General features: G+C 40.6%; 1 protein-coding gene across 10 annotated transcripts in view; it reads right to left on the bottom strand.

Annotated features, from left to right (window-relative positions):
• The window catches only part of Ptk2 (protein tyrosine kinase 2), a 201,255-nt gene that overhangs the window by 51,428 nt on the left and 126,147 nt on the right, over positions 1 to 23,680 (bottom strand). For 5 of the 10 annotated variants that reach the window (XM_085832008.1, XM_029470110.2, XM_085832009.1 and 2 more), the window contains 9 exons: positions 23,055 to 23,138; positions 22,004 to 22,021; positions 16,499 to 16,555; positions 15,263 to 15,283; positions 14,130 to 14,227; positions 8,406 to 8,490; positions 5,842 to 5,942; positions 3,973 to 4,088; positions 2,274 to 2,374 (listed from right to left, as the gene is read on the bottom strand). In XM_085832008.1, the coding sequence (XP_085688134.1) occupies positions 2,274 to 2,374; positions 3,973 to 4,088; positions 5,842 to 5,942; positions 8,406 to 8,490; positions 14,130 to 14,227; positions 15,263 to 15,283; positions 16,499 to 16,555; positions 22,004 to 22,021; positions 23,055 to 23,138 (681 nt within the window). The remainder of the gene's footprint in view (positions 1 to 2,273; positions 2,375 to 3,972; positions 4,089 to 5,841; positions 5,943 to 8,405; positions 8,491 to 14,129; positions 14,228 to 15,262; positions 15,284 to 16,498; positions 16,556 to 22,003; positions 22,022 to 23,054; positions 23,139 to 23,680) is intronic. The other 5 variants (XM_029470112.2, XM_085832006.1, XM_029470115.2 and 2 more) reach the window with 5 other exon arrangements.

The raw sequence follows: 23,680 nt of genomic DNA, 5'->3' as shown, positions 1-23,680 counted from the left end.
CAGATGTGGTCCCGGGAGTAACAAACAAAGAATTGGTCAATTGTCCCACCATGCACTGAGGAGAAACACAGTGGGGAGCATGGGGAGGGAAGTGTACAGAGCAGGCAGGAACAAGCACACACTCTATAGGCCTTACTCTGTAAGTAGCAAGACTCTCTGATCAATTCTGATCATTCTGATATGGTGTTTATATGGATTTTGTTAGCTGACTATCTTTTCTTTTTCAATTTTTTATTAGATATTTTCTTCATTTACATTTCAAATGATATCCCGAAAGTCCCCATACCCTCCCCCACACCCTGCTCCCCTACCCACCCACTCCCACTTCTTGGCCCTGGTGTTCCCCTGTACTGGAGCATATAAAGTTTGCAAAACCAAGGGGCCTCTCTTCCCAATGATGGCCAACTAGGCCATCTTCTGCTACACATGCAGCTAGAGACAGGAGCTCTGGGGGGTACTGGTTAGTTCATATTGTTGTTCCATCTATAGGGTTGCAGACCCCTTCAGCTCCTTGGGTACTTTCTCTAGCTCCTCCATTGGGGGCCCTGTGATCCATCCAATAGATGACTGTGAGCATCCATTTCTGTATTGCCAGGCACTGTTAAATGTTCAAATGATGTGGAATTTTGGTCTTTATACAGAGGAACTTGGAATTTAGCTCTATAGTAAAATTTTAGGACCAGTGAAGATTTGTACTAGATATGAAATGCATTTCAAGATAGTGAAAAATGTAGATTAAAATAGCCAAACTATTTCTACAATTCATGAAGTAATGGGTCTACTGGGAGAAGAACTCTGGTCTGAACTGAAATGAGTTGGGGTTAGTGAAGGCTGGGAATCAGACCAGGGCAGTAAACAGGCAGCCCATCACTAAGCTGAATTAGTACTTGAGGTCTGGTGTGAAACTAGGTCTTACTTCTTTGTATCAATGCCCATGAAAAAACTGTTCTGTCATACCGGGAGCTGTGTGATAAGTTCTACACCTTTTTACTTTCTTTTTCTTTTCCTTTCATTTTTTTTTTAAAGAATTATTTATTTATTATATGTAAATACGCTGTACTGTCTTTAGACACTCCAGAAGATCTCATTATGGATGGCTCTGAACCACCATGTGGTTGCTGGGATTTGAACTCAGGACCTTCGGAAGAGCAGTCAGTGCTCTTAACCACTGAGCCATCTCTCCAGTCCCCCTTTTCACTTTCATAAGCAACAAATAATGTGTTTCCCCGTATCTGTTTCTCTACTGTACTGGCACTACTTTTCTTTTAGCAATTCTGATGAGTGTGTAATAGTATCCTTCAGGGGCTTGAACTTGTATTTTCCTAGTGGTTAAGACGATGAACAGTCTTTGTGAACTCATATTTTTGTCCAGGATTAAATGCATCCTTTCTTTACATTTAAGAGCTCTTCCCCTGTAGGTGCAACAACATTATGAACTAACTAGTACCCTGGAGCTCTTGACTCTAGCTGCATATGTATCAAAAGATGGCCTAGTAGGCCATCACTGGAAAGAGAGGCCCATTGGACACGCAAACTTTATATGCCCCAGTACAGGGGAACGCCAGGGCCAAAAAGTGGAAATGGGTGGGTAGGGGAGTGGGGGGGAGGGTATGGGGGACTTTAGGGATAGCATTGGAAATGTAATTGAGGAAAATATGTAATAAAAAAATATTAAAAAAAAGAGCTCTTCCCATATTCTGGAGACTACCATTTGTCATTTATGTTCTTCGCAAATATTTTTCTCCTGCTTTGTACCTTGTCATTCATCCTTTATAAAACAAACACAATTTCAGCATGATTGGATCTATCAATTTTATATTTTAATAAACTTTGTTTTTGGTGGCATGTTTAAGAGTCCCTGTTAAACTCAGATCTCAAAGAGTTATGTTGTTTCTTCTAATTTTACATCTGTATGTCTCATAACTAAGTCTTAGTCTGTTTTGAGTTATTTGGAGGTGAGCTCTGGGTTGCGATTGTCTAAAAGTTTCAAGCACCTTTGGCTCACAAGGCCAAACTTACTCTATTACACTGGTCTTGGATCTCAGTAAACACATCACGGCACACATCCTCAAAAAAAAAATGCATTAAAATCTTCATGTGTTGACATATAGGTGTAAGTCTAGGATTTAGAAGACTAAAGCAGAAAGGTTACAAGTTTTGAGACTAGTCCAGGCTACAATAATGAAACCCTGTCAAAAACTCATTCTTCCCACAAGCAACCCAAGTATCAATGATTCGGAGCCCATTTTTCATTTGTTGCCCTGGTTTCTTACCTTTATAGTAAGTACTGTCTTCCATATATCGAGATAATCCAAAGTCTCCTAATTTTACACAATCATTTGAAGACACCAGAACATTCCGAGCAGCAATGTCCCTAATCAAGAACAATTGAGGGCAGTAAGCACAGTTAAAACAGTCCCATCAACTCAGAATCGTTACATACAGGAGTACAGGGAGGTATTTTGAAAAACAGTTCATATACAATATGAAGAGATTCGTAAGTTGTTTCACTTCATATGTATTCCTTCTAGAGGATATTTGTAAGAATGAGTTGATTATCCTTAGGAATAATTGTGAAATGTATTCTCAAACCCTGAAAATACTCATCACCTCAATAAACTCACACAGTGACAGGCAATGATACCTGGTCAGTAGAACTCTCCAGAGTTCTCTGTAAGCACTTGTTTAGAATAACTTTTACAATACAGTCTGCTATAATATTGGACATCAAAATAGTAACTCAGCCATGATCCTTAGAACTTAGGAACTTTCACTTGTGTTCCAACCCAAAGCTGCAAATTCTAAATGATATTCTGAAGATTGACAACTATGTAACTTCACAACATTTAGATATTCTGCCACAACCCAGGCATTATCTGTTTTGGGGTCATTTCAATGCATTTACTGTTCCACAAGAACAGGCTCTGGTCGGGCAGTGGTGGCAGTGGCACAAGCCTTTAATCCTGGCACTTGGGAGATAGAGGTAGTTGGATTTCTGAGTTCGAGGCCAGCCTGGTCTACAAAGTGAGTTCCAGGATAGCAGCAGGGCTATACAGAGAAATCGTTTCAAAAAACCAAAAAAAAAAAAAAAAAAAGAAGAAGAAGAAGAGAAAAAAGAAACAAACAAACAAACAAAAAGAACAGGCTCTGGAGTAATGTTTGGGGAAGGAACAAACATCTTGAAAGCATCATACAAGAAAAGGGACAGAAGGAGCACTTCCAGGGCAGGTTGAGACAGCCTCACTGCAGCCCATGCTGGCCTAGAATCCATGCAACTCCTCTAGCATCAACCCCTCAGATACTGGGATTAATGGTGTGAGCCTCCATGGCTGGTTTATGACAACAATCTTTTGTCTGTTGACATGCCATGACTATTCCCTCTCAAAGGACATAATATACCCGACAACCCTGCCCCATCTTTGGAGACAGAGCCTAACTATGTAGATCCTGGAACTCACAGAGATCTACCTGTTTCTGCCTCCCAAATTCTGGGATTAACAGCATGACTGACTCAATGCCTGACTTTTAAATGAATGAACAGTAGACTCAAATAATACACAAGTATTTGTGTACAGTATGCAGAGAGTAACTTCTTTCCTTGTTTCTCACTGTTAAGGGTTTAATGCTGAAACATCCTCCCACTGGCAGATGTGTTTGAACACCTGGTTCCCAGCTAATGCTGGCTTGTTTTGGGAGCTTGCAGAACTGTTCAGAGATGGGACCTAAGTGGAAAAGGAGGTCACTAGGACAGGTCGTGGTCAATTGGTTCCAGGCTACTTCCTGATGCTACAGACAGAGCTACTTCCACTACCGTTCCTTTCCTACAATCATGGCCAGACCCCTTGAAACCACAAACCATAATAAATCCTTTCTTCCTGCAGTTGTTTCCATTAGTGATAAGAAAAGCTAATATACTTGTATACTGCTTACCCCTTATCAGAAGGCAATGAAACAGCTTTACGAATGCCTTACCTGTGAACAAATCTTTTGCTCTCCAGATACGCGAGTGCTGTACTAAGCTGATAGGCATATAAGATCAAAGATGCCAGGTCCAAGCTGTATTTTCTTACTTGCAAAAATGACCTCAGCTTTTGAAACAATGGCCAAGACAAAAAGGAGAATTAGAAACAGAGTATAGATATTAACAGCACAAAACATTACTGTGAAGGTTCCCAAATGCATCTTTGTTTTATGTAATTTTTTTTTATGAGACAAAATCTTGCTATGTAACTCTGGTTGGTCTCCAACACATAGTGATCTGCCTGCCTTTGCCTCCTGAGCACGAGGATTAAAGGCATGAATCACCATGCCCACTTCTCAAAAAAGGATTTTAAATTGTTCTATACTTTAGTTCTTCTTTGATAAAAGTACAAAAGATCAAACAATTATTATTTAAAAATCTTTTAAAAATTAGAATCTCTGAGCTGGAGAGATGGCTGAGCAGTTTAGAGCACTGACTGCTCTTCTAGAGGTCCTGAGTTCAATTCCCAGCAACCACATGGAGACTCACAACCATCTGTAATGTGATCCTATGCCCTCTTCCAGTATGTCTGACAACAGCTACAATGTACTCATATGCATAAAATAAATAAATCTTTTTAAAAAATATAATTTTTATGACTACATACTTCTAAAACATGCAAAAAAAATAGGCCTGAGGAAGGAAAAGAAAACAGGATGCTGTAAAGCACTAGTAGACAGTAATACGAGAAAACCAAAGGACAGCCACTCCTTCAAGCACAGCACACAGCACACTCCATCTACCCCTACTGTGCTTTGCTGTGCTTTCAGGGAGTGTTTGAGGATAAGACAGGAGAAGAAGGAGTCCACTTTCTTTTCTCATCCATGGTTTGGATGTAGAAATCTAGAATGGTCACACACTGGGTGTTTCTCCCACTGAGCTAAACAGTCTTATCACTGAACCATTCATTCAGCTAGATGCTTATACGGAGTTTTATCATGAAGACCCCAATTTCTACCAAAAAAAAAAAAAAAAAGTAAGTAAAAGGGAAGCATTTAGCAAACTCCTTAAAAGCAAAAGCATAATAAAACAGCAAACCTGTAAATCCAAACCATATGTCACCCTCCAACTGATGTGGAACATGGACAGAAGGAGGGGAGGGGGGGGTGTAAAGTGAGTGCTGGCCACCTCCCTGCCCAGCTGAGGTCTGACTCAGCAGCCTGGGTGGATCTCAGGATCTGCTTCCATCCCACCTTGTTCTAGGTAGAGGTGATGACTGATTAGTTTCCATGTTTTGGAGAATGTCAAACAGGACCAATGACACTCTCTTACTCATAGTTTTCAAAGAAACTGAGTAATGGGTTAGTCTGAGAGACTACACGTGGACTCTCAGAAGGATTAAGAAGCTGCTTGGATTTACCACTGCTTCCCCATCCTCAGATCACTGGCCTAGTTCTTCAGGCAAAGGCACATGAGGAAATTATCTGGGCATCTGTGGTCACCTCTTTCACTCATACACCTAGATGGACAGGAAACTGCTGCCAGGGCTGAGGAGGGGGACTATCTTGGAATGTAATGGTGAAGATTTTATTTCATTTTATTCTGAAGATGGGAGTCTTATCCTGTATTGTCCAGATTGGCCTCAAATTCCTGGGGTCAAATGATCAATCCTCATCAGTCTCACAAAAAATAAGGACTACAACTGTGCTCTATCATGCCCAGCTCAAATGATGGACACATTTACACCACAGCCTCTGAATGAAAAGCATACTAATATTTGGGGATGTGACCAGTGTACTTGTGTTATGCAAGTGAGGGTTCTCACACAGCAGCTCTAAGTCTGTTGCCACCAATGGCTGGTCAGCCTGGGGTCTTTTTACCTCTCCAAGTGTGCACAACTCCATGATTATCCAGACGGGGTTCTCTGTAATGACTCCAATCAGCTTCACGATGTGAGGATGGTCAAACTGACGCATTGTTACTGGGGGAAAAGTGGTCTCACATTAATCTCTTTAAGCCTTTTCAGTTTCTTTAAGCTATTTCAATTCACACACAAGGCCAAAAGCATAAAAACTTTGTGCTCAATGCCACACGTCAATCCTGACTGAATGTGGGTGAAAGCTGGCATTACAAGTAACACGGCACCATGAGGACACCAGATACAACCCATTCTAGAGAGAAAATAAGGTGAAAAAGGGGGCCCTAGAGCTATCCACCAGCAACCACAGAGACTTCCATCTTGAAGATAAATAGCGCCAACACCTATTGTTCTCCTCAGTATAAATGGCTGCTCTCAGGCCCCTAACGAAGACCAATTCTCACATAAGGTCTAAGGACATATATGAAAGAGAAACTCTAGATGCTGTCTGGCTGCCATGTTGTACTGTGACTAAACACTACCTTTCAGAAGGAACCCATGTCAGGTGACATTTACAGAAGTAACAGGGCTTGACCACCTGAATGAGCCCAAGAGGACCCAGAATATATGGCACAAAATCATTCATAGTTTCTACAACTCTCTAGCATCAAAACAAAAGCTAACCTTAAGAGAGTTTCAGAACCTTAAAAGAAACTTCAAGTTTTAAAGGCAACTACTTGGAAACATAGGACTTGACATTCCTAAAATGCAAAGACAAAAACAAAAGGATGTCAAACAAAGAAATAACAGCAAAAGTATCTGTCTGTGAGTGAGCATGCATATGTGAGTGCAGGTGTTCAGAAAGGACAGAAGAGGAAGTCAGATTCTCAGGAGCTAGACTTACAGGCAGTTGTGAACCACCTAATGTGGGTGCAGGACACTGAACCCAGGTCCTTTGCAAGCAGTAGTACACGTGCTTAACTACTGAGCCACCTATCCAGCCCTTCCTTGTTTGTATCTAACATATAAAATACATAGAGAATAAACATTAAAAGTATATCACCAAATTTGATATTGTTAAATTCATGTCACTGCTTAATCACTGTTATTTTGTGAAAATTTTCTAGGTACCCAGGGCATCTGTTATCACCTCTGGTTTTCTATGACATCAAGATCATTATCAGGACTTTTTATTTCCTTTGAAATAATTAGTGTTGATAATACAGAGCACAGAATAAGGAGCTGAGGAGGGTCTTGCAGTCACTGAGAAACTGTCACACTACACTAAAAACCCCAGGTGAAGTTTAGCCTGTCACTTATCTATCCAGATAGTGGATGAAGTGCTATCTCTTGCTTATAAAGCAAGCTCACTGCAACCTTGCCTTGCCTTCCTTTATGCACCATCTGTGTTTCTGTAGCACTGATGGGGTTGGAGAGCTAGGATGTAAGCTACATTGTCATTGAAGCTGAAATCTTTCCTATCTGGCCACAGTTTATGTTTTCTGGACTTAGGCCATCTCCCCTATCTTACAGCTTGTTATTGCCTGGAGGTGGGGGGTGCGATTTGTGTGTCAGCTACACTACATCTGTCGTATTTCCTGAAGAAGCAATTATCAAACCTTCAAAAGATGAAAACAGTCTTAATCTAACCTGGCTATTTCTACAGAAATATATAACCAAATTCTGCAGTAATGTCTTAAGAGATCCATCCAATGTTTGTGTGCTGAACATCACTGGGGTTCTGTACTAAGGCAAACATGCCGATTGCCTTCCCCAGGCCAAGCCCTACACTGGTCTCTGTGCAGAGTATTGAGTACATAGCCCTTGTCCCCACAGAATGTAAAGTCTAGAGGAGAGACAGATAATAAGCACATGTGATCATTTTATGTATTTAAGCAGGAACTCTCAAGAGGAGCAGAATGTGGTTCTGTGAGAATGACAGTGGCTGGCAGGAGGCAGGGACTTGAAGGCTAAGAATAGAGAAATCCTATGAGAGGAAAGGGGACATCAGGGTGTTTGATGTATACAAGCTAGACAAGATCCTATTCTTTACCACTAACCTTTGAGGAGAGAAGGCTCATAATGCACAGCTCATCTGAGACAGCCTCACTACCGGATGTACACACCTAGGCCAGAAGGCTGTGAGTGGGGTGGTGGAAATCATTTCAAGCTAAAGTCACCCAGGAAGCTGTCACAGGAAGCCTCTCCTGGGGTTTCTGTCTGATTACATAGGGCAGGAAGCTAGTCATTATCCTGACTCATCTGTAGCTTATGGGCTCCATCAGGTTGTAACTGCTGCCATAGTTACCTCTGTACTCATGGAACCTGGCAGGATCTGGGCTAGAGCCATTTATGTGAATGCACCAACTCCAGCCAAAGATACGAAATGCTCAGGAACCAAATAACAAAGGGAATGTGCCATCTTCCTCTGCATATAAACATGTCTGCCTATGAAAATCTGTTAAATTTAGACATTAGTTTGCAAGGTGAATAATACTTATAAAAGTAAAAGCATCTTTCCTGCAAAGACAGCTAGATTTAGGTAAAAAGTGAAATTGAATTCCACAGAAGTTTCAACAAACTTACAGGCTTCTTGAAGGAACTTCTCTCTCACGCTGTCCGAAGTACAGTTTTTACATGTTTTGATTGCAACAGCCAAAGCTGGATTCTCCTGTGTTAGGGAAATTACAGAATCACTCATACATGCAAAAAGATTCTCCATATTAGTCAACACACACACACACACACACACACACACACACACACACACACACACAGAGTTTTGTAACTGTGGACTTGTGGTCAGACAGAACTGGAACTATAAAATCAGAGAGTTAAGAATATTCTGTATGAAATTCCAGAGTGAAATGGATACACATGTGAAATGCCACAGGCAAGTCACTTATGCATGTACCAGATGCTGAGTATGTGCGATAGGGTAGGTGCTATCCTGGGTTCTTGGGGCACACAAGTGAACAAACTGCTTTTAAAGGTTGGCTGGCATTCCAGTGCAAAACCCCAATGATAAAGTACAGTTATTTCACAATATATTAGAACAGCATTTTGGAAGACAGGAGTAGATCAGGCAGAACATGGGAGACAAAGGGGTGTCAGCTACCTGAGGAATACTTCACTGAACAGATGCGAGGAAGACAAAGCTTCCAAGAAGAGGGAGCCAGTCATAGTAAAGTGGGGAAGTGACATGCTGTTTAAGAAATGGTGAACATGGAAACATGGAAGCTCAAAGGATTTGGGGATGGGGGTGATGTAGCAAGACTGTAAGAGCAGAATGTATAAAGGTATAAATACTGAGACGGGAACCTAGGAGCCAGAAAAAGAGGGGAGGGGATGTATGCATTTCTAAGTTAATATAAAGACTTGGTTTTCATTTCAGGAGGATGATAGCTTGGGTGTGGTCAGGAGGGTTGAACACATTGTCTAGGATAGTCTCAAATTAGCAGCAATCTTCCTGAAGCAGCCTTTCCACACTGAGAATGTAAGCATGAGTCACCATGCCTAACTGAACCTATAGCTCTGACCATTTGGGTGTGGAAAGGATACTCTAGCTCCATCTGCTGCTGAGAGATGATATATAAAGTCAAGTCAAGCATGGAGAGTGGTATAGGTGGTTACTGCTAGAACCTGGACAACAAGCTATGGTTGCCTGGGCAGTGGGCATCAGTGGAAGTGGGAGGAGGGCTAGGCATGTGGATTTTTTTTTTTCCTCAAGGTTCAGCAAAGGTGTCTCTTGGTTTGCTAGGAGAGAGTGAATTCAGGTTTTGACCAGAGGAACTAATAATGTGGAAGGAGAAATAAGAAGTTGAAGGTCTCTAAATATGATAAGCAAGGACACTGTTGAGATAGCTGGGGCACCAGAGGCATTACGACAGTCTGATCCTTGGGACTGTGGATCATCAGAAGAGTCAGTAGGTTCAGGACTATGCTTTGCAGCTCCACAGAAATAAAAAGTCAGAGAAAAAAAAAGAGAAAATGGTGAAGGAGACTAGAAAAGTATGAGCCACAGAACAGGAGAAAACCCAAGAAGATGTGTAGTTCTAAAAGCCAGAGTTTGTCTTCAATAAGTTCAAAGGATGAAGCTTAAAAGATAAAAGGAACATGAAAAAAGACATGCTCTGTGGTTCTGAGTGAATCAAGGGCACAGTATGGATGAACATGGGCAGACATTATATTTGTCAAAAACATAATTCACCTTTCTTTATCTTATGCCTCACATTCTGTCACTAAGCAATGAAGAAAAGAGCAAGAAAGTGAAGTGGATCTGTCAGGGCTTTATAAAGGCTTGGCAAATGTCAAGTCACCCCATCCCCACTGTCTTTATCGCCTAACTCCTGTCCTTACCCTATGAAGTATTGATTAATAACCCGGGCAGAGGCACACCTAAGGACAAAGGTCACAGTATAATGCTGTTATGAATCTCTCTCTTTCTCTCTCTCTCTCTCTCTCTCTCTCTCTCTCTCTCTCTCTCTCTCTCTCTCTCTCTCTTGTTTTTGTTTTTTCGAGACAGGGTTTTTCTGTGTAGTCCTGGCTGTCCTGGAACTCATTCTGTAGACCAGGCTGGCCTCGAACTCAGAAATCTGCCTGCCTCTGCCTCCCAAGTGCCGGGATTAAAGGTGTGCCCCACCATGCCCGGTTTTCTCTTTGACTTCTATGAATCCCTTTCTTCCTAAAAACAGCTAGGTGTGAAGAGAACTGTGCTCTCTGGTTTCCTATGGGGTTGTGTGATCTGTGTTTGGTTTTCTTTGCCAGTTCTCAGCATTTCTGTGTTTTCTGTAGGTTTCCCATTGGACTATGCTACCTTCCTTCTGAGAATATATTACTGGGACCTAAGTCCTGCAGACTGAGTATGAGTCAAAAGAAGGAATATTAGATGTTAGAAGGCAGAGTAGGTGACACACCATGCTGGACAAGAAGCAGTTGCTTAAAAAGTGAATCACAGCAATTCATAGTCACCATAAGCTCCAGGCACAAGCAACAGGGACTAGACTTAACGACAGCTGAGGGAAAAAGATCACTCTGAGCTTCTCGGTGTTGGAACATCAGGATTCAGCCCTAGGTTCATTCCTCTCAAGCACTTGGCTAATTTACCTTGTGCCTTAGGACTTTATGTCACTGACATGCTGAACTGGCACCTCTTGTCCTTACTGTTCCTAGGAGCCCGTATTCACAGAGTGGAGTTACTCACTTCCAGAGTCCACTTGCAGGTACAAAGGTATTTTTAAGGTCGCACGCTCCAAAAGGAACTCTAGACAGCACCCTCGAGTGATTTTATGTGCAATTTCATGAGGCAATGAGATATGTAAACCAGTATTTTTCTGGATTTTTTTTTTTTTTGAGGTTGTTTTGAAGGTCAAGGTTTCACTTTGCTGTGTGACTAGGCTGCCTTGATCTTACAGTCCCCCTGCCCAGCTTCCTGAATCCGGGAATGACAGGTGTGTGCCTCCACAACTGGTTCCCCAATGAGTTAACATTGGGTTGTGAGTTGTCCTTTCCAATATGTAGGCCTCACCCAGAAGACTCTCACAAAGAGGTGGGAACTGAGATACTACTATCTTCTGACCTTAAACTGACTACTTTTTCCTTTCCTTTTGGACTTTGGGCAACATCATCAGTTCTTCTGAGTTTGCTAACCTGGGGTCTTGGAACTTGCTGGCTTCCATCACCACAGAAGCCAATTCCTTAACTCGTATCTACACAGGCTTTATTCTGTGCCTCTAGAAGACTGTCAAAGCTGTATGTTCCATAGTCTTCTCTATCTCTGAAATGAAACCATAGTCACAGCTGTTTAAAGAAGACATCTTGATGAAGCTTTAAACTTCTGTTTCCCTTACCCTTATATCCAGCAATTTAGGAGCAGGTTCTGCTGTTCTTATACACAACACACATCCCACTGAAGTTGTTCTCTAGAGGACCCTAGGGAGGGCAGCCACTGCTGCCTTGCTACAACACCCTCTGCCACAACTCTGCACAAAGCAGGAAGATTTTTTGTTTGTTTGTTTGTTTTGAGACAGGGTTTCTGTGTATAGCCCTGGCTTTCCTGGAACTTTGTAGACCAGGCTGGCCTCTGCCTCCCAAGTGCTGGGATTAAAGGTGTGCGCCACCACGCAGGAAGACATTTTTAAAATGCAAAATGGATCTTCTCACAATGCCCATCTCTCTCTCTCTCTCTCTCTCTCTCTCTCTCTCTCTCTCTCTCTCTCCCCCTCTCTCCCCCTCTCTGTTACAGATTCAGCTTTCCTTCCTGTTAAGATAGACATCAGAAAGGGATCCCAAAGAAGGTGGGGTGGTTCCTGCTATTATTCTGAGGAAGACAATACATTTTACAACTATAGTAAATACCAGACTGAAGGTATAAGATTGTTATATGTAAGACAGATTCTTTTTTTTTTTTTTTTTTTAAAAACAGGGGGATACATGGAGGGAGTTTACCAATGCTGCTGTGTGAGTAACAAGTCTGGGAATTTACTTATAAGTTGTTGGAAAAAAAAAAAAAAAGCAGCCCACCTACCCAATTTAGTAACAGAAACCCATGAGCCCTACTTCCTGTCATCACAATCAAGCAGAGCTATGTCCAGGCTTAGACTTTCTACCAATTAAGACCCAGGCTTCCTTCTGCTGTATTTTGGCCTCAAAAGGCAGAGTAAAGACAATGAAAATAAATACAGATATAGTTTTCTTGAAATTAAAAAAAAATAGGAAAAATGTATAGAGTTGTGTGAGAAAACTACAAGAAAACAAGCTAAGTCTTATCTCCTCTGTTTCTTGAAATCACAGACTTTTTCTTTGAATGCGTTTTTGTGCTCCTCCTAGGTGTAACAGATAGAAGTGGATTTATTTCAGCTGTTGTTATTTATATGCCTCTATGGAGAAACATGGTTTTGCCATGTGTGGCTTGTCCTTGTGACTGAACACCTTACTCATGTGATTCTTAACTCTCAAGAATATTGTTGGCTAGAGAGATGGCTCAGTGGTTAAGAGCACTGACTGCTCTTCCAGACTTCCTGAGTTCAATTCCCAGCAACCACATGGTGACTCACAACCATCTGTAATAAGATCTGATGCCCTCTTCTGGTGTTTCTGAAGACAGTTACAGTGTATTCACATAAAAAAAATTAATAAATAAATCTTTTTTAAAAAAGAGAGAGAGAATATTGTCTGGTGTTCTGAATAAGGTTGGCTACTGCACGAGACTTTAGTCTGCCTCATTTTTAAGTCCAGCTCTCCCACCACCACCAAGTAGAGTGGTAAACAATATATTATGTAATTCCATTTAAAAAAACAGAGGAAAGGCATCAGAACCACTTCCAACTACACAACAGGACAAGCGGGGAGCTTTTTCTTCTGTCTAGGTAAAGTGTATGAAAAAGGCCGCTATGGAAACTCGGTGGTAAGCCATTATCTCAAGTGTTTACACCAAGAATGGCACAAGAGCCAATTTCTGTGCTGTTATCAACCATCTGTGCATCTACCAACTTTTGTTTTAAAAAGTTTCTTCAATAAATATATACTGTAATTCTAAAACACAAATTTAAATACCATCAATCTAAAAAGAAAAGAGACAAAATGAAGGGTACCAGTGAAGATATAGACATCTTGGCTAGGAGGCTTGTAACATGAAGAGTGCTTTGGAAAACTGATAGTCAGAAAGTTAAGCATAGCTACTATATGAGGAAGCTCTACATATCAATGTTCACAGCAGCCGTCAATAGCCAAAAAGTAAAAACATCCTAGATATTCAATAAGTGGAGAATAGATAAACAGGGTCTGGAGTGATGGCTCACTGGTTAATAAGACCAGCCGCTTTCCCGGAGGACTCAGCTTTGATTCCCAGCATCCACATGTCAGTTCACAACTGTCTGTAACTCCAATTCTAGGGGATTCAACATCCTCTTCTGACCTCTTTAGAAATCAGTAAAATACATGGTAGACATATATACATGCAGGCAAAACACTCATACACATAAAGTAAATTATTTTAAAAAGGATGCATAAAAGGTGGTAAATGTATATAAATGAATATTATAAAGCAACGAAGGGGAAGAAGATTGTATACTGTATGATCCCATTTCTATGAACTGTCCTCAGCAGGGAAACTGAGGCACAAAGGAGACAAGTGGCTTCCAGAAGCTTGGAAGGGAGGTGTAGCATGAGCACGTATCTATCAAGTATCTTAGATGAAGAAGAGTTCTAAAATTGACTGTGGTGGCATGCTGCACAATTCTGTAAACACTAGCTTTATATACTTAAACAGTCACAACTCAGTCTTCATTTCTGGTGGTGGTAAAGACTTACTGGGCTCAGGTACACGCCTTGATGTACATCTCCAAACTGACCTTCTCCAATACAGCGTCCGAGTTCTATTCTTTCTCTCTGAATCTCATAATCCCTGGCTGCAAAACATGGCCCACACATAAATAAACTGGCACAGAATTCCAAATGTGAGTATAGCACAATAGATACATTTATCTGATTACCATTCATGAATATATTTTCATTTGCAGCATATCAACATAAAAAATTTTGAACAGAGTAGAACCCTCTTAAACGTTATTTTAAAGACTATTAATAATCAGGTATGATACTCTCGTAGAACTACCAAACAGTGAGTTTGACTGATGGTAGATTTTTTTATTTTTCGCCCATTTTTGTGCTTAGAAATCTCTGATTGATTTGGTTATCTGATAATTTTCTAAATAATTACTCTAATATGCATTTTATGCATAATTAATAATCACTATTGGTTTAGGTATTAGAATATGAAGGCTCTAAAATTATTTAAAGCAATTATTTTTTAAATTACTGCAATTTCTAAGTATAGAAGCAACATTAAACTTTTTGAGTAAACTAGTTTTTCAAAGTTTAAGAGTTTTCTACTTTATTATAATCCTATCTCTAGATTATTTATGGAGCTAAAAGAGTTTAAAGAGGTAGTTTCTAGAAATGAATTTCAAATGACTTTGCATTGAATATATCTGCATAAGCATCTGAGAGTATGTGCTCCAATTAAGACATTAAATCATGAGTTATACGGAGTTATTTAGCAGGCTGCTGAGGCACATAGAAATAAAGTATTTACTAGGAATGCAGACAAACCAAACTCTAGTTGGATTAGATATTCAGTTTTGGGCTACTTCAAGTACAAGAATCATCTCATGCCTCCCCTGCATCTCTGGTGTTACCAACGTAACAGCAAGAGTTAGCGGATACCTGGGTCAGAAAACTAAACCAAACAGATCACCCACAAGTTTTAGACAGCTGTTTTCCTTCCTCTTTAAAATCGATTTAGCCAGCAACTCCACTGATTTAACAGTATGAGTAAACCAATGACAACGAGTTTGAAAACATATTAACTGAAACTGAAACACCCCCATCACTCCATCGTGGCAATTGCAAGCATATGCAGTTATATCAAAGGATCCTGTTACCTTCATCTATTCCATAGCTTTCTGTATTGCAATTAAGAAAGAGAGAAAAAAGTGGAAGACCTTGCTTAGAAATTGCTAATAGTAATTAGATTAACAACAACAAACTTGGAGAGTACATTTCAATAATATTTACTTAATTACTTTAATGAATAAATGAATAAAATGAATAAAAAAGAAACTAAACACATATAACAACCATCTTTGAGTTAACTCAAAGACATTTAACTATGTATTCCATAAATTCTGGATAAGAGATGTTTGTATTCCCTAGTCAATTATAAATAACAAAGACAAATGTGGGCTCTCTGAAGAAATGGAGAAATGACTAAAGGCTAGTCAAAATAGTAAATTCAAGTTGAACTCATTGTCTTAAGTAGCTGTTTGCGGCCCAAACCTACATACTGCATCTCCATTCCTTCACCTAGATGTTAAAGCGACTCTTAAAAGGTAGGTAGACACGAGCAGGGAACTACAGGCCTCAGAGGTCTGCCTGTTTTCTCTTTATTTGGTAAGATCTCCCTAATGCATACAGAAAATCCAAATAAGGACACTTTAAAAATATTCCACAAGAGTACAGAACCTAGCTCTTTTGAAACACATGAAATCAGGTCATTTGATCTTCAAGTTAATTTTTAAGGCCTAGATGTGGGTCTTGATTGATTGATTTATACACCAAAGTGAAAATTCAAGGAATTATCTATTTCAATATACAGGGACAATATACTCCCAGGCAGGTCTAGGGCATGCAGATTTTCCTCCACCAATACGGTGCACAATCACTGTGGAAAAGGGTATGATGACATGTCCAAGCTGGAGTAGGCCATCAAAGGGCCTCCCAGTGGGCTGCTTGAATAGTGGGCTAGCTTCTGCTAGTGAATAGCAATGAGGATAATTTTAGGGAGAAAAGCAAGCCATTCAGTGAGTGCATATACACATTTAAACTTGAAATACTATTCCACTTAATGTGACTGCATATACATTTAAATTTAAAACAATACTCATTTTCTATCAAGGCAAAATAATCAATGAAGACATTATATAGAATCAGAAAATGATATGACAAAAATTCTACAATTGAATGAATAAACTTATTTCTGGTATCTGTATTTCAAACTTCTGACTTTAGGATAGGCACAAAGACTTCTACCTAAAAGTTGAAAGAACATTTCTGTTAGGTGCTCAAATGACAGATGTGCTCTAAAGCTTCTTACAGTGAGGAGCGAGCAGCCTACTTACTCGAGGGCATGGTGTATGTGTCTTCCTCATCGATGATCTCAGCATAGTCATCTGTCTCTGTTTGGAAGAAAACAAGACAGGTTGGGTGAATTGAAATGCTTGATTGATTGGCCTTCAACATCATTTCAAAAAAACAGGATTCTGTGCCCCAAACCCACAATGTGCAAATGGCCTTCTCAGAATACTAGGATTCAGATCTGGCTCACATGTAATTATACAAGGAAAAGTGACATTGTAGCCCAACATGTCCTCACACATGCTTGTCTATCAGAAGGCAAACAGACTAACAATCCTATGGAAACCAGTAGGATGTTAATCAAGCACTACAGAATTCAAAGGGAGATCCTGCTTAGGCCAACACTCTCCTTCAACCACAGCAAATACATATCGGAATCACACTGAGGGCTAGTGGGAGCTCCCGAGTGACACAGTTATCTTCAAATGGAGTCCAATTCACCCCATTTATCCTGTCAGGACGACTCTGAGCTTCTCCTCAAGAGCACATAGTGACCCAATTTCTGAGGGCACTCACTATACTGGAGTGATTTCCTGCATTTATTCTGGGTTAAAAACAAAACAAAAACCAAACAATCCAAGAATTTATCTTTTGGTGCCCTTTCACCCAGGCAAAAGATCTAGTAAAAAGAATAAGAACAAACAAACTGCACATTAAACTGAGTTACTTATAAGATAATGTGGATATATTCATGCTTTCAGTAATTCCTTTCAGTAAATGCAGCAACTTAACCCCAATGGCAGTACTGGGAAAGTTGAAAGACACTTGTGGAGAAAACTGCCACTACTGAGTAATTCATGCCGGTGCTGGGAAGGCAGTTAGGTAGACCCCTCTGGAGAAGACTACCACCTGCTAAGCCCCTCTGAAGCTGGGGAGGACCTGCCAAGCTGCTGATAAAGCTCCCAGGGAGCTAGCTTAACCCTACACTGCAAGTGCTCTCTCCTGTCCACCACTAAGATGAAAGCCACACTAGTCCAGGAAACTTCAGAAAGCACTCTTTCCAGTGGTGAGGACACTGCCACTGCATGTGCTGCAGCAGTGGTTCTCAACCTATTGGTCACAGCACCCACAGGTGTCAAGTATCAGATATTCCTATGATGCTTCCTAACAGGAGCAAAATTATAGTTATTAAGTAGCAATGAAATAATCTTATGGCTGGGGGTCACCACAACATGAAAAAGTGAATTAAAGGGTTGCACAATTAGGAAGGTTGAGAACCACTGCTCTACAGGGAAGAAGGCAGTTCTGAATGTGTAGTCAGCACTAAAAGGGATTAAAAATTTAAAAAGAAAAATCTGGCTGGGGAAAAATACCATCAACAAATCAACTCTCCTAAAACTTAGATGACAGGTGCATATTCTATAGTATCCTCACAGGGTTATAAGCATTGTGTATATAGAATTAAAACATTTTTTATATTTAATATTTTTGTTCTGCTTTGTTTTTCAAGACAGGGTTTCTCTGTCTTGGCTGTCCTGGACTCTCTTTGCAGACCAGGCTGGCTGGAACTCACAGTGCCTTTTGTCTCTGCCTCCTGAGTGCTGGAAATAAAGGAATGTGCCACCATGCTGGGCTTAATTTAGTTATTAAAAATGTTATGTGAATGGATGCTTTGCCTTCATACGTATGTTTGGTGCCCATAGAGGCCAGAAAAAGGCATCAGATTCTGGAACTGGAGTTACAAATGGTTGTGAGCTGTCATGTAGGTGCTGGGAATCAAGCCTATCCTCTACAAGAGCAGTTAGTGCTAACCTGTGAGCCATCTCCCCAGCCCCTAATGCAAAACGAATCTGAAATGCAACCTTCTTGCCTCCCTTACTGGGTCCTCAGGTATTGACACCCAGTAGGCCTGCCACTTTACTTTGTGTACGACAACCAATAAAAGAAAAGCTGGAGGCTAGAGGGAGCTGCTCTCTAAAATCTATGACTAGGTGAGGAGGAGTTGACTCCTATTGAGCTATGGAAACAACATACCACTCAGACTGATCTCTGCCAATTGTTTTCTGTTCATTATGTAACGTAGCAGACTTAATCATCACACTGTCCTATAAACTGAATGCCCCAAAGCGCTGCAGCACAAATTCCTGAGTAGCAGAAGACCACAGCAAGCTCATCCCAAAGTGAATCCTGTCAGGTAACTGAAGTCTACTGTCTAAATGAAGGATGTGAAACAGAAGATGACACCTCAAGACAAAACCCCCAAGACAAAACCAATAGCGGTGACCTCAACTGACTCTTACTACGTGCTAAAAAAGGCTCATGTGGGCTCACAGCTAGTTTTGGTTTCTGCTACCATACCTTGCTTCCAAGTTTTCTTTAAACTATCCTTATTCCTTATTCTTAATTCTCTAATGTTGTTCTTTAAGTATCATATACTGGTTTGCTATATGCCACCTCTCCTGAGCAGAGTCTACTGGAGCAGCGTCCCCAGTGCCCTTGACATCAAGCACAGTATCTGACACAATGCACATGCTCAAGAAGCTTTGTGCTAAGCAATGAGGATGAATGCACAGTGCTAACACAGTATTCCCAGGACTTGAGACACTTATTATGCAGGGTCACACAGACACCAAACAGCAGGGCATGCTGCTGTACCTGTCTATTTACCTGCCTATGCCACAGCCATGCCTTCATGTGTGTAAGAGAGCAGTATGCACCTGTAGAGTTATGATGATAGCAAATGATGTTGACAGGGGTTGAAAAATGGCAGGCACTCCTAATGCTACTGTTCACAAGGACTATCTTAGTTCTTGTCTGAAGACCCTTTCAGTCTTCCTTTAACTCAAGTACCTCCAAAACAAGTTCATACCATGCCCACTACCCACCCCAGGACATAAACTTGAATCAACTCAGAAAGCAAAAAATGGAAATTATATACAGCAGGCTAGCATCAATATGGATTTTGGAAAATAGTATCACTTACATTTCAGTTAGTTCACAAAATCGTAAGAAAGGACCTATACATGCCAGGCACAGTAGCTCACTCCTGAAATCTCAGCACTTGGGAGGTTAAGGCAGTAGGATCATTCATGAGTTTGAGGCTAGCCTGGGCTAGAGAGTGAGACTTCACCTCAAGACAAAACCCCCAAGACAAACTAAAAGAGAAAGGATTTGTATATTTTCTAAAAAGTTATTTGAGTTCAACATAAAATCTCTGATGACTTATAAGAGCTGTATATGAACTTTATGGATTTATACACAGAGAGCACACTATAGAAGGAACAGAAACCAGGGAGAGTTTGTTATCTTTAGGGATTGTAGGACAGTGTGGAGGCCTGCCAGAAAATGCCCCCTGAATGATGATCACAGGAGCAACACAGGAAGTCAAAAAAGGTAAAGGCTCAGAGATCTGAACACCAAAATGAGAAAAAATGGGGGGACGGGGGAGAACTTGGGCCCATATTTTCTACTTGATGTGATTGGAAAAAGTTCCCTGAACTGATAAAGACTGGACAGTGCTGTGACTAGTCACACAGCTCTCAGCAGACCCTTGTTCACATGCAAAAACTGAGAAAGTTAAAGGGTCTCAACATAGCTCTAAGACGTAGCTTTTATTATCTTTCCAAGTATTTGGAATGTTTCAAGGTGTGGTGGCCCATGCCTTTGATTCCAGCACTGAGTTCAAGGCCAGCTTGGTCTACATAGTGAGTTCAAGGATAGCCATAGCTACATAACACACACACACACACACACACACACACACACACACACACACACACACAAAGTGTTTGGAACTATACTTGTGAGATCAGATAACCTTCTGCTTTGAGACTATCAAAATATGTACTTTGAGGCACAATTTGCTCCAGAGACATTCACATTTTTCAGAGAAAAGTTCATTAGACCTGTAAACTTGGCAGACAATTTTGGGATCATAGGCCCATAAGTTCAAGGCTCAAAAGTCAAATATATATATTTGCCATTCCTGTTATGCCTGAGCCTAAGGTGGGAGGATCATTTGGGGACAACCTGGGCAACACAAGCTATACCTTGCCTCAAAAAACTAAAATAAAATAAAAAGGGGGGCTGGGAATATAAAGCAGTTAGTATACCTAGCATACACAAGGCCCCAAGTTTAGTCCCCAGCACCTCAACTAGGCACAATGGCACACACCATAACATCAGCATTCAGAAGATGAAGGCAGGAAGATTAGAAATTCAATGTTATCCTTGGTTACATACCAAGTTGGACACCAGCATGGACTAGACATCTCTATCTCAAAAATAGGATGAAATAGAATAACTTGGAAAAATACAAATAAATATAAAACCAAGAACTTCTAAATATTAGAATATTGACATTTTTTTATGTTTCAGTATTACAATATGAAAGGAAAGAAGGTCATAGCTCAGAAATGAGAGACAAGTTCTCATGTTACAGCACTGTAAAAAGAGACAAAACTACTACAGAAACAGTGGTATCACAGGGTCACACACACCCTGGCACACGTGTCCCTGAAGCTACATGACTGGGCCTGCCTAGAGTTTGTGAGGGATGCCTGGTGCAGCACGGATACTGTCCTTAGGTCTGTAGAGAAAAGCAATGTAAAAAAAGCCTGAGCTCAGAATTTCCCTCTGAAACTGAAACTGGGATTCCTGATGCACTGGGTAGGACACAGCTCTGCCTCCATCTCTTCCTTCTGTCTGCTAGAGCAGGTAGGCACCCAAAGCTCTAATAACTGTTCTCCTGACTGGCTTTCCTGCTGCTCTCGGGGCTTGGAAGGTGGCTCATGCATGTGTATGTGCTTTACGTCTGTGCTTTACCATCACGGCCATGCACTAATACTGCCACAGGGGCTAGCTCATTTAGATAATCCAGGACTAATAACCCTCAGGGTCTTATCCTGCCAGGGCTAACATGTTATGAACTCTGTAGAAACGTGTAGTCTCACTAGAGCCTCACTTCTAGTCTCTAATGGTTGATGTGTGCATCTGTCAACCATGCAGCCTGATGAGGTGAAGGAGGGTTTGCAGGTAATCAGGAAGCACAGGAAACATTGCAGAGTAGCAGGTATTAGCCCCTGACTTTCACAGAGCGCCCCAGAGTGAAGCTCCACACTGGCTTCCCAGTCCACAAGGAGCACATTCTTTCCTAGGGTTCCGTGTTCCTGTGTGCTCCTACTCTGCAGGTTCACATCTAGCAGTAAAAACCTCCACTGAACGTATTTTGTCACTCAACCACAATGAGAAATAATCATTTCCCTCTATTTTAGTTTATAAAACTTAATCTTCTGGAATTAATACACCAAATTTTGTGCAACACAAAGCAGACAAAAACCCTAACACCAAAAGTAATTTTAAAATGTATTAAATGCTGATGAACAAGCAATCACTATAGTGCTAGTGTTTCCTTAATTGTCATAGCAGTTAAACAACTGTTAAAGATCACTGTGTTTGCTTTCAGTACCCCATTCATAAATTAAGAGTTATTATACATGCACCACATGATTATCTCACAGCAGTAACACAAATGTGAAAATAAATATTACCGTCCCCACTAATTTCATCTGCAGATCCAGGTGGCATGCAAAGGAAGAAGTAGGGAGCAAAGGGTAGGAGGGACAGGAAGGAAGGAGAAAAGAGAAGGAAACACACTATTAAAATGACAAGTAAATCAAAGCTTAAGAAAATAACAAAATCACCCCAAGGTTCATTCACAAGGTAAAAAATGTACTACTAGTGTCTCTACTGGAGGTGAAGCCATTAAGCAATGTTTTAAGCTGCCAACAGATTATACAGTTACACAGGAAAACAGTGGAGCTTAATTACTTTCTACCACAGTAGGCAAAAGTAATTTCACTGTCTTCCATTGTTAAACATTAAAGGAGCTTCCACTTTCCTTAAGGAGCATTTGTATCATTTCAGATACAAGAAACTCTTCATTACCCTGTAAGCAAAAGGATCACCAGAAGATAAGCAGTGAATTGAATGAGGCAGTGAATTGAAGTCCACATACTATGGGCAAGTGTAGTTCTCAAGGCTTTAATGACAATTCAGGTTCCCATTTGAATTCATACAAAACTACTAATTTTCAAGCATTTTTGAAAAAACTGTTTTAATAATTACAACAAAAATCACTCACTGATTTACTAGAAAACCCTCCAAATGGCACAGCTGCCTCATTTGTCCTGAACATCTGCCTCCCAGAACACAGAATGCAGACACTCAGGGCTCATATGGACTGTGTCCCACATGCTGTATTAGGAAATTCACAAGACCAGAACAGGTCTTGACAACCCCTGTCAAGGAAAACAAGATGACAGAAATGGCACCAGGAAGCTACTTCTTGCCCTGTCATGCACTTAAAAGCAGGAAATGGGCAACAAAAAGATTGCCTAGTTAGACAATGGCATAAATTCTGTCAACTGTGAGACACAAAACCTGCCCCATCAAGTTATCCCATCTGGACAGTGGACAGCACATACATTGCTATTCAGTATGGCTATTGACTGCTTAGGACAATCTAAAAGCATGTAGCTATAGTTAGTTTTGTGAGGTGACTTGGTTGACAGGAAAGCCTGTGTGAGCGCAGTGCAGTACCCGTTGGAGGAGGTTCAAGAGAACAGAAGACCAAAGGGAGAAAGCGCCTAGCTTTCTTAACTTTATGTTGGCAGTGACTGACTCCTTTACAAAGAGGCAAGAGAAGAAAGAGAAAAACAGAAACAAATTATTTCAATACAAAAAAACAACCAGTTAATTTAAAAACTATAACTATAAAAAACAAATACAAAATTGAAATGCTTTTATTACTATCATTGACTTGTAGCTTAAAAAGAACTAATTGTTTTACTGAAGATTAACACTAGATACAAAGCAAGCCAAAACAAAACAAATGAGGAAGAGCTATGAGCTCTTCAGGCCAGCCAAATAATAAATAACACAACTAAAAATAAAAAGGGGCGTGGGGAAACCTGTACAAATACATACATACATACATACATACATACATACATACATACATACTAATGAACAACTTAAGGATCAAGAACAGTCTATACATTTGTCAACATTTAACACTTGTCCATAAAGAAAGAAGTCTTATTTATGAGCAGTTAAGATCTGGAATATGTTAACATAAACTGATGATGATGTCCAATTACAGAAGCTGCAAAGCTGCCACTCATGTGTCCATCCAGTGCTTAAGTTAAGGAGGGACCCCCTCTCTC

The sequence above is a fragment of the Mus caroli genome, unplaced genomic scaffold (assembly GCF_978045245.1).
Source record: "Mus caroli unplaced genomic scaffold, Mus_caroli_1 scaffold_16, whole genome shotgun sequence".
NCBI classification, from domain to species: Eukaryota; Metazoa; Chordata; class Mammalia; order Rodentia; family Muridae; genus Mus; species Mus caroli.
The sequence above is the reverse complement of the archived record's forward strand: the minus strand, read 5'-3'. Positions and strand labels throughout refer to the sequence as shown.